At 38.6% G+C, this 14,252-nt stretch overlaps 1 protein-coding gene across 1 annotated transcript in view; it reads left to right on the top strand.

The window, feature by feature from the left end:
- Positions 1–14,252, top strand: part of PPM1L (protein phosphatase, Mg2+/Mn2+ dependent 1L) — a 325,121-nt gene that overhangs the window by 230,495 nt on the left and 80,374 nt on the right. Inside the window, exon 2 of the mRNA XM_068985365.1 lies at positions 1,322–1,496. Coding sequence (XP_068841466.1) covers positions 1,322–1,496 — 175 coding nt within the window. The remainder of the gene's footprint in view (positions 1–1,321; positions 1,497–14,252) is intronic.

Raw genomic sequence — 14,252 nt, 5'->3', positions numbered from 1 at the left:
CTGGGCCCATACCCCAGAGGCAATACTGTTTAACAGTTTCTCTTATTTTAGTTTTCTAGTAACTGTGAATATAATTGTAAATAATATATATATATATATATATATATATATATATGCCTTCATTTATTTTATCAACTTTAGACCCTCTACGTATGATGTAGGACTGCACTGTAAGAAGATGCCAAAACTCTTGGCATTCTCAAGAGATGTGTTTTAAGAATTTAAGAACTCAGTTCTTCTGAGTCATACATGCTGCTCTATTACTTCATTTCTCCCTTGAAATTCTACTTAACTTTAACTGTGATTCTCAGCTGGAAGGGAGAAAAGTGTGCTATGGCCTCAGTCCAGCAGAAGAATGTATCAGAATCTTTGGGAAGGTCTTTTTCAGATGTCTTCCTTCCTACCTTTTAAGGGAAGCTCACTTACTTGGTTGAAAGTCATTGTGCGCAATTTTGGGTGTCAGTAGTTGAGATTTTATTATGCAGATAATCCAGAAGCAGAAAAAAAAATTCAGAATAATATATATATATTATTTATATATAATAGAAAATATATTTTATATATAAAGGCCAAGATATTTTAGTGGTAAATAGTTCTTTGTTCAGACGGAGGTATCATTGTTTTAGAGCTCTTCATTTTCTGTTTATCCGATTATTCCATTATTAACCCTAGCAGAGGGCTTTCCTTTTTATTTGCTTTACAAGAGTTCCTGCCTAAGCATTAATGAGCAGAGAACAAGAAAACAAAGCAGAGATGTGGATGCCACAGCATGGTAGGGCTTCCTGCTCAGATGAGTTACTAGCTTCTGAATTCTAGACAAGGGTGAGTCAGATTATCTCCAGTAGAATTACTATCACTGGGCCTTCCAGGTTCAGTGGAATAGTTGAAACTCTGAGGTCTCACTCCTTAAATGCCAGTCCGCATCTTTTATACCTTTAAACCTGATGGAAAACTCTTAAAAATCTGTGATTTTGTGTATTTGGCACCTTAACTTGGTACTGCTGCTGTTCAGTTGTGTCCGACTCTATGTGACCCCATAGACGGCAGCCCACCAGGCTCCGCCATCCCTGGGATTCTCCAGGCAAGAACACTGGAGTGGGTTGCCATTTCCTTCTCCAATGCATGAAAGTGCAAAGTGAAAGTGAAGTCGCTCAGTCGTGTCCGACAGTGGAGTCTTAAAATGACGACAGCAGTGACAAGGATGTGTTTGTGTAAAGAACTGGTTCCACAGTACTCTTGAATTCTCACTACAGCACCTAAGGGAAGTGAAAAACCTAAGATGAGAAATACTAATGGGGCTCTCTATTTGTTTTATCTGCAGACAGCAGCTGAATATGTAAAATCTCGACTCCCAGAGGCCCTTAAGCAGCATCTTCAAGACTACGAGAAAGACAAAGAAAATAGTGTATTGTCTTACCAGACCATCCTTGAACAGCAGATTCTATCAATTGACCGAGAAATGCTAGAAAAATTGACTGTATCCTATGATGAAGCAGGTATGTTTGTCTTTAATACATACACACACACACATGCATGCACACATACAATGTTTTCTTCCTAAAGAAATTTTTTTTTTTAGATTTTGGTTACATTTAGGTCCTTTACTTTGATAGAAGAAGAAGGATAGACTGGACTCAAAGTTATATAACATGGATTAGCAGTAAGTTTCATTTCTGAAGTTTTAGTATCAAAGACTTTAATCAAGAGATTTCTAAAAACGGCTCTGAAATATCAAATCCTGTTAAAATTTTCTGCTCTTTTTTAAATGGAATTTTTCTGGCCTTTCATCAGCAATGTGCTTCTACTGATTTAATCTTTTAAAGTGTCACTTCAATTCTAGATGTGAACTGAAAACTTTTACATCCAATAATCCCAAAACTGTTAGTTGCTTCAAGTATTATCTTTTAATTTCAGAAATTTTCTTTTCTGAAGAGGTATCATTTTTTGCCCTGAAGTTTCAAGTTGAACTTGACTTTCTTTTCCTTTAGCTCCTCAGATGAATCCTAGCCCCTAACACCACACTGGACACTTTAGTTTACTGCGTTCTGTAAATTCATATTATCCGAAAGAGCTGTTTAATGAAGGAACTTATTAGTGAAGGCCTGGATTGACCTCCCTTGTGATACCATTCTAGCTATTACATGGTCTGTCAGCTAAAACCTAATTGTAATGAAACCAGTGCCATATTACTTGGAATTACTAAAATCTTTAATAAAACTAAACTTATTTGGGAGAAATATCTTGATTAAAATGATCATACCACCTCTGCATCCCACCCTCCAACAAAATGGATCAAGAAGTATGGGAAAATAGGTTTCTAATGGTCAAACACTGCTGCTGCTGCTAAGTCACTTCAGTCGTGTCCAACTCTGTGCGACCCCATAGATGGCCGCCCACCAGGCTCCCCGGTCCCTGGGATTCTCCAGGCAAGAACACTGGAGTGGGTTGCCATTTCCTTCTCCAATGCATGAAAGTGAAAAGTGAAAGTGAAGTCGCTCAGTCGTGTCTGACTCTCAGCGACCCCATGGACTGCAGCCCACCAGGCTCTTCCGTCCATGGGATTTTCCAGGCAAGAGTACTGGAGTGGGGTGCCATTGCCTTCTCTGGTCAAACACTAGTAGTATTAATGCCCTTTTTAATATCAGCATCTTCTGTTTTTATTTCTACAAAGGAATTGTTATTATCATCTTACTTTCTTTCACATGATCTAAACAGTGTCAGTGCTGACATTCTTAACATTTGATTTAAAGCTTAAATAGCAAACAGAAGAGCAAACCTTAAAAAAACAATTTTTTTTTTCTGCACATGCCTAACCACCGATGCACCTTTTGTGGTGATTAAGCTGTCCACATTTTTATTCAAACTTCTAACCTGTTTATATTCATAGGGTAGATCCACGTGTCTAGGCTTGCCCAGGACATCACTACTCTCTCTATGATTCTTCTTTGCTTTATTGATGTGTGAAAGACATGGTGACTTTCTTCTGCCTGTTGGGCTTTGAGTTATCTAGCCTCTGTATTTGTCTTGTTTTTAACGCTCTTCTCTTTGGAATGGTCAGTCATCTCCTCTCTCACCCTATTGGAGTAATGTAGGGCTATGTAACCAGCCCTGTCAGAATAATGTTTAAAGTTTCAAGATTCTCAGAGATTATAGAACTCAAATAGTCCATCTGCTTCCTGTCCCTATAACCATTTTTTAAATTTTATTTGAAGTGTAGATGATTTAAATACTGTATTGATTTCTGCTGTACAGCAAAGTGATTGTGTTATATGTATATATATATTCTTTTTCATATTCATTTCCATTATGGTTTATCACAGGAAATTGATTATAGTACCCTGTGCTACATAGTAGGACCTTGTTTATCTATCTCTATATATACTAGTTTGCATCAACTATTTCCAAACTCTCAGTTCATTCAACCCCTTCTCCCTCCCCCTTGGCAACCACAAGTCTGTTCTCCAAGTCTGTGAGTCTGTTTCTGTTTCATAAATAGGTTCATTTGTGTCATATTTTAGATTCCACATATATGTGATATCGTATGCTATTTGTCTTTTTCTGACTTACTTCATTTAGTATGATAATCTCTAGGTCCATTAATGTTGCTAAAATGGCATTGTTTTGTTTTTTTTTATGGCTGAGTAACATTCCAGTGTGTGTGTGTGTGTGTGTGTGTGTGTGTGTGTATGTATTCCACATCTTTATCCACTCATCTGACAGTAGACATTTAGGTTGTTTCCATGTCTTGGCCATTGTAAATGGCGCTGCTATGAATATTGAGGTGCATATGTATTTTCAAATTATAGTTTTGTTTGGGTAGGTATATGCCCAGGAGTGGGATTGCTTGATCATATGGCATCTCCGTTCTTTTTTTTTTTATTTTTTTGAGGAACCTCCACACTTTTCCACAGTGGCTGTGCCAGTTTACCTTCCCAACAACAGAATAAAAGGATTCCCTTTTTGCCACATCCTCTCCAGCATTAGCATCTTTTCAACTGTCTATTGACTATCTTTATGTCTTCTTTGGAGAAATGTCTGTTTAGGTCTTCTGCTCAGTTTTCAATTTAGTTGCTTAGGTTTTTTTGTTATTGAATTATGTGAACGGTTTATCTATTTTAGAAATTAAGCCCTTACTGGTCACATCATTTGCAAATATTTTCTCCCAGTCCATAGGTTGTCTTTTGTTTTGTTTATAGTTTCCTTTACTGTGCAAAAGTTTATAAGTTTGATTAGGTTCCATTTGTTTAGTTTTGCTTTTATTTCTATTGCCTTGGAACACTGACCAAAGAAAACATTGGTACAATTTATGTCAGAGAATGTTTTGCCTGTGTTCTCCTCAAAGAGTTTTATGCTGTCAGGTCCTATATTTCATTAAGCCATTTAAAATTTATTTTTGTGTATGGTGAAAGGATGTGTTCTAACCTCATTGCATTGATTTACATGTGACTGTCCCACCCTCCCAACACCACTTGAAGAGACTGTCCTTTCTGCATTGTATATTCCTGCCTCATTTGTCAAAGATTAATTGTCCATAAGTGTGTGGGTTGATATTTGGGCTTTCTCTTCTGTTACATTGATCCATATGTCTGTTTTGGTGCCAATATCACACAGTTTTGATTACTGTAGCTTTGTAGTATTGTCTGAAGTCTGGGAGGGTTATGCCTCCTGCTCCCCCCAACCCGACCCAACCCTTAAAGATTACTTTGGTAATTCTGGGTCTTATGCATCCATATAAATTTTAGGATTGCCCATTACCATTCTATAATGAGAAAACTGAGACTTGTCTAAAGTAACACAGTTAATTATAGAGCTGGAATTCCAGCCTCCTAACTAGTAATCAAGCTGGGCTGTCACCATATTCATGCAGGTTGTCATTCACTCAGTTGGCATTTGTGGAATGCATAGCAATATGCTTGACAGTTGTAAGAAAGAGGGACAAGCATAGAAAGGGCAGAGAGGAATCTGAGATGTAGAAAACAGAGATCTTGCATAATCAAATCTAGCTAAAACATAGATTTATGTTTTATGTTTATGTTAAAGCATAGATTTATGGCTTCTAGCGAAAAATATCTGACCATTTGGAATATGTACACTCTACAATATCCATAATCTGTTAAAGTTAAGCTGAGGGGATGTGGAGAAAAGGAACAGTGAAAGTGGCTGTTCATGTTATTAAAACCTCTTCATGTGAAGGTAATTTTAATGGCTGCATAATGTTCTATTCTTTGAAATTGCTACTCACTAAGCATTTCTTATATTGGATGATTATGGGTTTTTTTGGTTTTGCTATTATGAATAATGCTGCAATGAATATAAACATTTGTCTGCATTTCATATTACTCTAGGGAACAGACTTTCAAAAACATGAATTTAGAATTAGAAGGTAGGGAAGGAGATGATGCTTAGAGCAGAGTCTCGGAGCAGCAAGGAATAAGAGCAAAGAGTAAATCCATAAAAAGTAATCATCATATGGCACTACACTCTAATTCAAATCAGCATTCACAGACCCTGCATTATAGAGCTGACATCATTGATCTGCATAACAGTGACCTTCATTCACAGAGAAAAGGTTCAATAATGTTAATTATATTCTGTATGTAAAAATAGGAATTGTATGAATAGAAACCACTTTAGATTTTCATCCGGTTGGTTTATTTTTAAGTCAGACTGTTATAGGAATAAAGATTTTTGTGGTATAATTGAAAGAGTTCTTGGAGCCAGAAGACCCAGATTCTGTTCCTAGCTCTGCTGCCAACCAGGTATGTGACCTTGATTAAGTCACCAAACCTCCCTAAAGCCTATTTCCCTAGAAATGGAAGGTGTGAACAGTATCTCATAGATGTCTTCCGTTTCTAAAACTATGATTCTGGTCTCTTGACATGGAAAACTCAGGTAGCTATAGTTTCTGGAAGGTTGCACATAGCTGCTTCGTGAATCTTCTGCTTGCTCATTTGCCTTTCTCCTCTCTTCACCGATACCCCATGTAATTTGTTTAAAAACTGGCTAGAAGACAACTGTCACTTATCTTTTTTGGCATGTGCACATGAATTTTCTCAGGCATGCTTTTGTTGCTAAGATAGGGAGTGAGACTGTATGAGTGAGGCAAAACCAGATTTTGGGAGGAAAGGTTCTGAGCCATCATTCATGGATTCTTGTTAAGACTGCTTAGATTTCTTAAAAATTAATTTATATATTTTAATTGAAGGCTAATTACTTTACAATATTGTATTGGTTTTGCCATACATTGACATGAATCAGCCACAGGTGTACATGTGTTCCCTATCCTGAACCCCCCTCCCACCTCCCTCCCCATCCCACCCCTCAGGGTCATCCCAGTGCACCAGCCCTGAGCACTCTGTCTCATGCATTGAACCTGGACAGGCGATCCGTTTCACATATAATAATATACATGTTTCAATGCTATTCTCGCAAATCATCCCACCCTTGCCTTCTCCCACAGAGTCCAAAAGTCTGTTTTTTACATCTGTCTCATATATAGGGTCATTGTTACCATCTTTCTAAATTCCATATATATGCATTAATATACTATATTGGTATTTTTCTTTCTGACTTACTTCACTCTGTTTAATAGGCTCCAGTTTCACCCACCTCATTAGAACTGATTAAAATGCATTATTTTCAATAGCTGAGTAATAATTCCATTGTGTATATGTACCACAGCTTTCTTATCCATTCGTCTGCTGATGGACATCTAGGTTGCTTCCATGTCCTGGCTATTGTAAACAGTCCTGAGATGAACATTGGGGTACACGTGTCTCTTTCAATTCTGATTTCCTTGGTGTATATACCCAGCAGTGGGATTGCTGGGTTGTATGGCAGGTCTATTTCCAGATTTTTAAGGAATCACCACACTGTTCTCCATTGTGACTGTACTAGTTTCCATTCCCACCAACAGTGTAAGAGGGTTCCCTTTTCTCTGCACCTTCTTCAGCATTTATTGTTTGTAGACTTTTTGATAAGACTGCTTAGATTTTTTTTATTGGTACTTATTAATACTAAGCAAAATCTAGCTTGAGAAGATATGGTGTGCTTTTGATCCGTTAATGTTTTTATTTGAATGGAGGTACAAGTTCATATACATTTCAATAGATTGGATTTAGCAGAGAGAAATTTCCAAGGAAAAGAGCTGCATGATTTGAAGGGATCAAAATAGCATTCCACACTGTCTCAGAAAGCATCATTAACCTAAGTATTTAGTGTTTATCATAGTGGGCAATAGTGGTAAAGAACCTACCTGCCAACGCAGGAGACATAAGAGATGTGGGTTCGATTGCTGGGTCAGGAAGATCCCCTGGAGGAGGGCGTGGCAGCCCACTCCAGTATTCTTGCCTGGAGAATCCCATGGTCAGAGAAGCCTGGTGGGATACAATCCATAGGGTTGCAGAGAGTCAGACACAACTGAAGCGATTTAGCATTAACAGAATGGGCAAATGGCAACCCACTCCAGTACTCTTGCCTGGAAAACCCCATGGGCAGAGGAGCCTGGTAGGCTGCAGTCCATGGGGTCATGGAGAGTCGGACATGACTGAGCAACTTCACTTTCACTTTTCACTTTCCTGCATTGGAGAAGGAAATGGCAACCCATTCCAGTGTTCTTGCCTGGAGAATCCCAGGGACAGAGGAGCCTGGTGGGCTGCCGTCTATGGGGTCGCACAGAGTTGGACACGACTGAAGTGACTTAGCAGCAGCAGCAGAATGGGCAAAAGTTGAAGGGTTGAAATAGCCCGAGAGGGAATTCTCATTATTTACTTTTATGCTTATATGTTATTCATGTCTCTTTTTGTTGTTTAGTTGTTCAGTCATGTCCGACTCTTTGTGACCCATGGACTGTGGCATGCCAGGCTTCTCTGTCCTTCATTATCTCCCGGAGTTTGCTCAATCTCATGTCCACTGAATCAATGAAGCCATCCAACCATTTCATCCTCTGTCTCCCTCTTCTCCTCCTGCCTTCAATCTTTCCTAGCATCAGGATCTTTTCTAATGAGTCAGCTCTTCACATCAGGTGGCCAAAGTATTCGAGCTTCAGCTTTAGCATCAGTCCTTCCAATGAATATTCAGGGTTGATTTCCTTTAGGATTGACTGGTTTGATCTCCAAGGGACTCTCAAGAGTCTTCTCCAACACCGCAGTTCAAAAGCATCAATTCTTTGGTGCTCAACTTTCTTAATGGTCTTACACATTAAGAAATGAACTCTCACATCTGTACATGACTACTGGAAAAATCATAGCTTTGATTAGAAAAATCATAGCTTTGATTAGAAGCCTTTGTCAGTAAAGTAATATCTCTGCTTTCTAATATGCTGTCTAGGTTTGTCATAGCTTTTCTTTCAAGGAGCAAGCATCTTTTAATTTCATGGCTGCAGTCACCATCTGCAGCGATTTTGGAGCCCAAGAAAAGAAAGTCTGTCACTGTTTCCATTTTTTCCCCATCTATTTGCCATGAAGTGATGGGGCCAGATGCCATGATCTTCGTTTTGTGAATGTTGAGTTTAAAGCCAGCTTTTTCACTCTCCTCTTTCACCTTCATCAAGAGGCTCTTTTGTTCCTCTTTACTTTCTGCCATTAGGGTGGGGTCCTCTGCATATCTGAGCTTATTGATAAAATCTCCCAGCAACCTTGATTCCAGCTTGTGCTTCATTCAGCCCGGCATTTTGCATGCACTCTGTGTGTAAGTTAGATAAGCAGAGTGACAATATACAGCCTTGACAAACTGCTTTCCCAATTTTGAACCAGTCCATCGTTCCATGTCTGGTTCTAACTGTTGCTTCTTGATCTGCATACAAATTTCTCAGGAGGCACTTAAGGTGGTTCTGGTATTCTCATCTCTTTGAGAATTTTCCACAGTTTGTTGTGATCCACACAATCAAAAGCTTTAGTGTAGTCAGTGAAGCAGAAGTAGATGTTTTTCTAGAATCCCCTTGCTTTTTCTGTGATCCAGCAGGTGTTGTCAATTTGATCTCTGGTTCCTCTGCCTTTTCTAAATCCAGCTTGTACATCTGGAAGTTCTCAGTTCACATACTGTTGAAGCTTATTTTGGAGAATTTTGAGCATGACCTTGCCAGCAAGTGAGATGAGTACAATTGTGTGGTAGTCTGAAAATTCTTTGGGACTAGAATGAAAACTGACCTTTCCAGTCCTGTGGCCACTGCTGCGTTTTCCAAATTTGCTGGCATATTGAGTGCAGCACTTCCACAGCATCATCTTTTAGGATTTGAAATAGCTCAGTTGGAGTTCTGTCACCTCCACTTTGTTCATAGTGATGCTTCCTAAGGCCCACTTGACTTCACATTCCAAGCTGTCTGGCTCTAGGTGAGTGATCACACCACCCTGATTCTCCAGGTCATGTCTCTCTAACCTCAAATTTTTTATAATTTTTTTGTAAAGTTTGGGCATGAATTGATAATCTACACATTCCTTTGTTAAGGATAAAGTAGTGTGACTTGTAATGCCTTGTGTTTGAGGGAATTGTGAGAAGAATAGTTCCATTTATTTGAGAATGATACTCTCTGCACACTCAAGAACCCCAAGGCATGGGAAACAGAAGGAGAAAGCACTTCCTTTTCCCTTTGGGAAGAGCTGAGTCTGCCTGTAAGTGGGTGGACTGTCCAGTAGTGGAATCTTGTTTTTGGTCTGGAAACGTTTGCCTAAGTTGATGCTTTGATCTCTTTCTCAGAGTTAAATCTAAGACTGGCGAAGGTTTTATTTGTTCTCACTGTCCCCTAGAAACCTAGACAGCTTTCCAAGGAGCACATCTGTCTACCACGTAGAAAGAGCACTTACAGGTAAAAAGTGGGCCAGACAGTGCAGATGAGGTAGGGAAAGAACTCAGGCAGCTGTTGATTGTGTTCATCTGGGCATCAGTTCAGGCTGGGGGCCCACAGATCCATTGACAAGTGTCAGGCAGCCGCGTACAACTTTCCCAGAGGAAGTAAGGAAGGAGGAACAGCATGAAGTTGTCAGCCTTTGCTTGGTGATTGCCTGATGCAGTCCTCCAGTAGGAGTTCCTGAGCTGTGCTCCAGCAAAGCTACCTCCCCTGAAGACACACCAAGTACTGTAATGTACTTTTTGAAGAAATAGCTTTTGAAAAGGGTGGCGAATGTGCTGTAAGAAATTTAGAAAGTAGCTGGAGGGGTCCCTCCTATCAAGCTTATTTTCTTCTTCTTAATATAGATGGTACCTAAAAGTTATATCTCTGATTTAATTGAGCCATTAGTGTCAGAGTAATCAGTGATCTCAAAAGGAAAGCAATTTACCGTCATGGAGAAAAAAATTGATCACACATTGAGAAACCAAACCCAGGAAAGAGATTGTGAAATATTTAGGGCCCTCCAAGTTTTCCAAGAACATAAAAAATGCAGTAAAAGGACTTTGCAGAAAGTTCTTCACTCTAATAAATACAGTGAATTTCTCAGTATGTTTCTCAAACATGTCCTAAGGGAAAAGGTGGCTTTAGGTTTCCTTAATTTATGTCTTCAACCAGAACCTTATTTCCAAGCTCAGAAGATGTTCTCACCAGAGGCTTTGTCAGGATTTGGAAGGAAGAGAAAAATAGGGAAACTTAAGAAAAATGTTATAAAGGAAAGTTTAATATTGGTTGTGTAACCTCTGATACAAACTTCTACATTTCTATAAAAAGTTATATATGTTCAATTTTTCCATTTTGAGAGTAATATAAGTATGTTTTAGAACATTTTTAAACTATGAAAAAATAGAAAAGGAAAAGATTAGCTCTAATTCTACCACTGAAACATAAAGACCATCTTTTGGTATATTTATTTCTAGTCATTTTTCCTTGCTGCATTTTAATAATTTGTGCCCCATTTGATACCTTTTATTCAGTTAACAATGAAATATAATCGTGTTTCTCAGTGCTCTAACAAGCTATTCATAAAAGTAATTGATAAAGACTGCATAATATCCTACTGAATGGATATGCCACAGTTAGCGTCCCCATAACCTTCGAACATTTTCAGCATGATCCCTCTCTTTTATTCCCGTTTCAGTTCTTGTCACCATGTAGAATCCCTGAATTTGGAGGTCTCTTTCTTATTTGAAAAGATGAGAATGGTAGTATGACTAACAAAACCATGATGAAGACTTCTGCAAGGCAGCCAGCTGTTAGTCATATAGCAGCAGGAGCAGAGGACGAAAACAGCTAGTTAAAATCTATTTATAAACTGAACTTTTTCTAGCCAATAATACCAGTCTTTTTAACTAAGATGATTTGAATTTCATATAATTCTTATTATTTCCCGTTATAGCATGGATTTAAAAGGCCAAAAGATAAAGGGCGAAGGAGTAGCGACTAAACAGAGTGATGTTGCCGTCTGTAAACTAGGGGACTGTCTGCCTTGGCTGTTGGAAAGGATCCAAATGTGTGATTCACCAGCGCGGGGATTGGTTTCCATCTTTGTGGCAAGACATTGCACCTCTCTCTGCTTGGTTTCATTTACCGTAAAAAAAAAAAAAAAGGACAGTGGATTGGATATTTCCTTATGGCTTTCCCAGCTTTAACAATGTGTGATTTTTGTCTCCAGTTCATTTAACATTCACTGGTTCATTTATTTCTTTACTCTGTTAACACTGACTAAATGCCCAGGAACCAGGCACCGTGCCTGCCACTGGGAATGCCCAGATGACCACATGGCCCTTCACTCCAGGTGTGTGTGCATGTGTGCACATTTGTGTGCACATTTGTGTGGTGGCGGGAGGCCAGAGACACAGTGGTAGGAACAGATAACTACAGTACGGTGCACTGGGTGCTACAGTGTGTGCTCAGGGGATAGTGAATGGGTAGAGGAGGAAGGAATTGGGCTTGGGATTGAGAGAGTTTTTAAATAAATCAGAAAATGGTAAGAGAACCTATAAATCTCTTGAACTGTTTGTCTTGAACTATAACGTCAGTTGCGTGTTTTAAAGGCAGGTTTATTATGAGTGATGTTTTTTTTTCTTTGCTCAGTAACTGTGGTTATGTATCAGCACCTTTACAGACCTATTCTTTTGAAAATAAATGTTTTTAAATTGACGTAAAGTTGATTTACAATGTTGTGTTTCTGGTGTAAAGCGAAGTAGTTCTTTTATAGTTTATAATATTGATAATCTTTTCCATTGTAGTTTATTATAAGATATTGCATATAGTGCCCCATTCTGTACAGTAGGGCTTTTTATTTTTATGTATAGTAGTATATATATGTTAATATCAAACTCCTAATTTATCCTTCCCTCCCCTTTCCCCTTTGGTAACCATAAATTTGTTTTCTACGTTTGTGAGTCTCTTTCTGTTTTGCAAATGAGTTCATTTATACTTTTTTCTTTTAGAACTCATAGATAAGCAGTATCACATGATATTTGCCTTTGCCTGGCTTACTTCGGTTAGTAGGATAATCTCTAGGTCCATCCATGTTGCTGCAAATGGCATTATTTCATACTTTTATAGCTGAATAATATTCCATTGTATATGTATACCACATCTTCTTTATCCATTCATCTGGTGATGGACACTAAAGTTGCTTCTATGACTTGGCTATTGTAAAGATTGCTGCTATGATCATTGGGGTACATGTTTCTTTTCAAATTGGAGTTTTCTCCAGATATATGTCCAGCAGTGGGATTGCTGGATCATATGGTAACTCTATTTTAAGTTTTTTAAGGAACCTCCATACTGTTCTCAATAGTGGCTGTACCAATTTACATTCCTACCAATAGTGTAGGAGGGTTCCATTTTCTTCCCATCCTCTCCAGCATTTATTATTTGTAGACTTTTTAATAATGGTCATTCTGGCTGGTATGAGATAGTACCTCACTGTAGTTTTGATTTGTATTTCTCTGATTATTAGTGGGGTTGAGCATCGTTTCATGTGCCTATTGGCCATCTATACAGACCTGTTCTTAACCTTTGCTATAACATCACCTTCTACATTCTGTGTCACTCTCCAACTAATTTTAGTTTCTATTAATTCAGTTCAGTCATTCAGTTGTGTCCAACTCTTTGCTACACCATGGACTACAGCATGCCAGGCTTCCCTGTCTATCACCAGCTCCCAGAGCTTGCTCAGACTCATGTCCATTGAGTTGGTGATGCCATCCAACCAACTCATCCTCTGTTGTCCCCTTCTCCTTCTGCCTTCAATCATTCCCAGCATCAGGGTCTTTTCAAATGAGTCAGTTCTTCGCATAAGGTGGCCAAAGTATTGGAGTTTCAGCTTCAGCATCAGTCCTTCCAGTGAATATTCAGGACTGATTTCCGTTAGGTTGGATTGGTTGGATCTCCTTGCAGTCCAAGGGACTCTCAAGAGTCTTCTCCAACACCACAGTTCAAAAGCATCAATTCTTTGGCGCTCTGCTTTCTTTATAGTCCAATTCTCATATCCATACATGACTACAAGAAAACTCATAGCTTTGACTAGATAGGCCTTTGTTGACAAAGTAATGTCTCTGCTTTTTAATATGCTGTCTAGGTTGGTCATAACTTAATTAGCTTATACTTATACTTATCAGCATCACCTGTTTTCTTATGAGGTCTCACCCCTACCCCCTAAAAAAGTGATAATTCAGACTAAATTTTATAAAAAACAATATGATGGGAAGTTATTATTTTTAAAAAATCACATTTTCCAACTTCATCTTATCTTTAATAAAAGGCCTCGTATGCACTCTGAGAATACATTGATCCAAATTTTGCAGTGGGCAAACAAAATGTTAAATTTTAGAGAACTTTGCTGAGAATCCTGGAAACTACAGGCTAACACTGAGATTTAGAATCAAGATGTGCTGCCTCTAGTGATGAACACATTTGACTGGAGCTGTGTTTATTTTCCTAATCAAGTTGTCATTGTTTGTCACAAAGGAAGTAATGTTACTACCTGCTGTGAAGTAGTATTTGATTATGAGGCCCGGAGAAAATGTGTTTACTTCAAAGAAAATGATTGTACCAGGTGGTCACCATTTAGACTGCATTGACCAGCTAGAGGCAGGGTGTTGATGCCATCTGTATCTCTTCCTTTCTGTACCATGGAAGTTTGGTAACCAAGCTTCTGTGAGGCCTTGTTGGAATGCTTGTAATAAATTTTAATGAACTCCAAGTTAATGGTAATGAAGGGAACGATAGGTGGTTTTTAAAGCACTGGAATTTCTCATGTACTGTGACCATCATTTGTAGTGGTGAGAAGTAAGGAAAATGTACCCTCTGGCTGACTTTCAGATTCAGAAGATCTGTAATCGGAGGCAGCTGG

This window comes from Capricornis sumatraensis, chromosome 1, assembly GCF_032405125.1.
Source record: "Capricornis sumatraensis isolate serow.1 chromosome 1, serow.2, whole genome shotgun sequence".
In the NCBI taxonomy this organism is placed as follows: Eukaryota; Metazoa; Chordata; class Mammalia; order Artiodactyla; family Bovidae; genus Capricornis; species Capricornis sumatraensis.
This window is presented reverse-complemented; position numbering and strand designations above follow the sequence as displayed.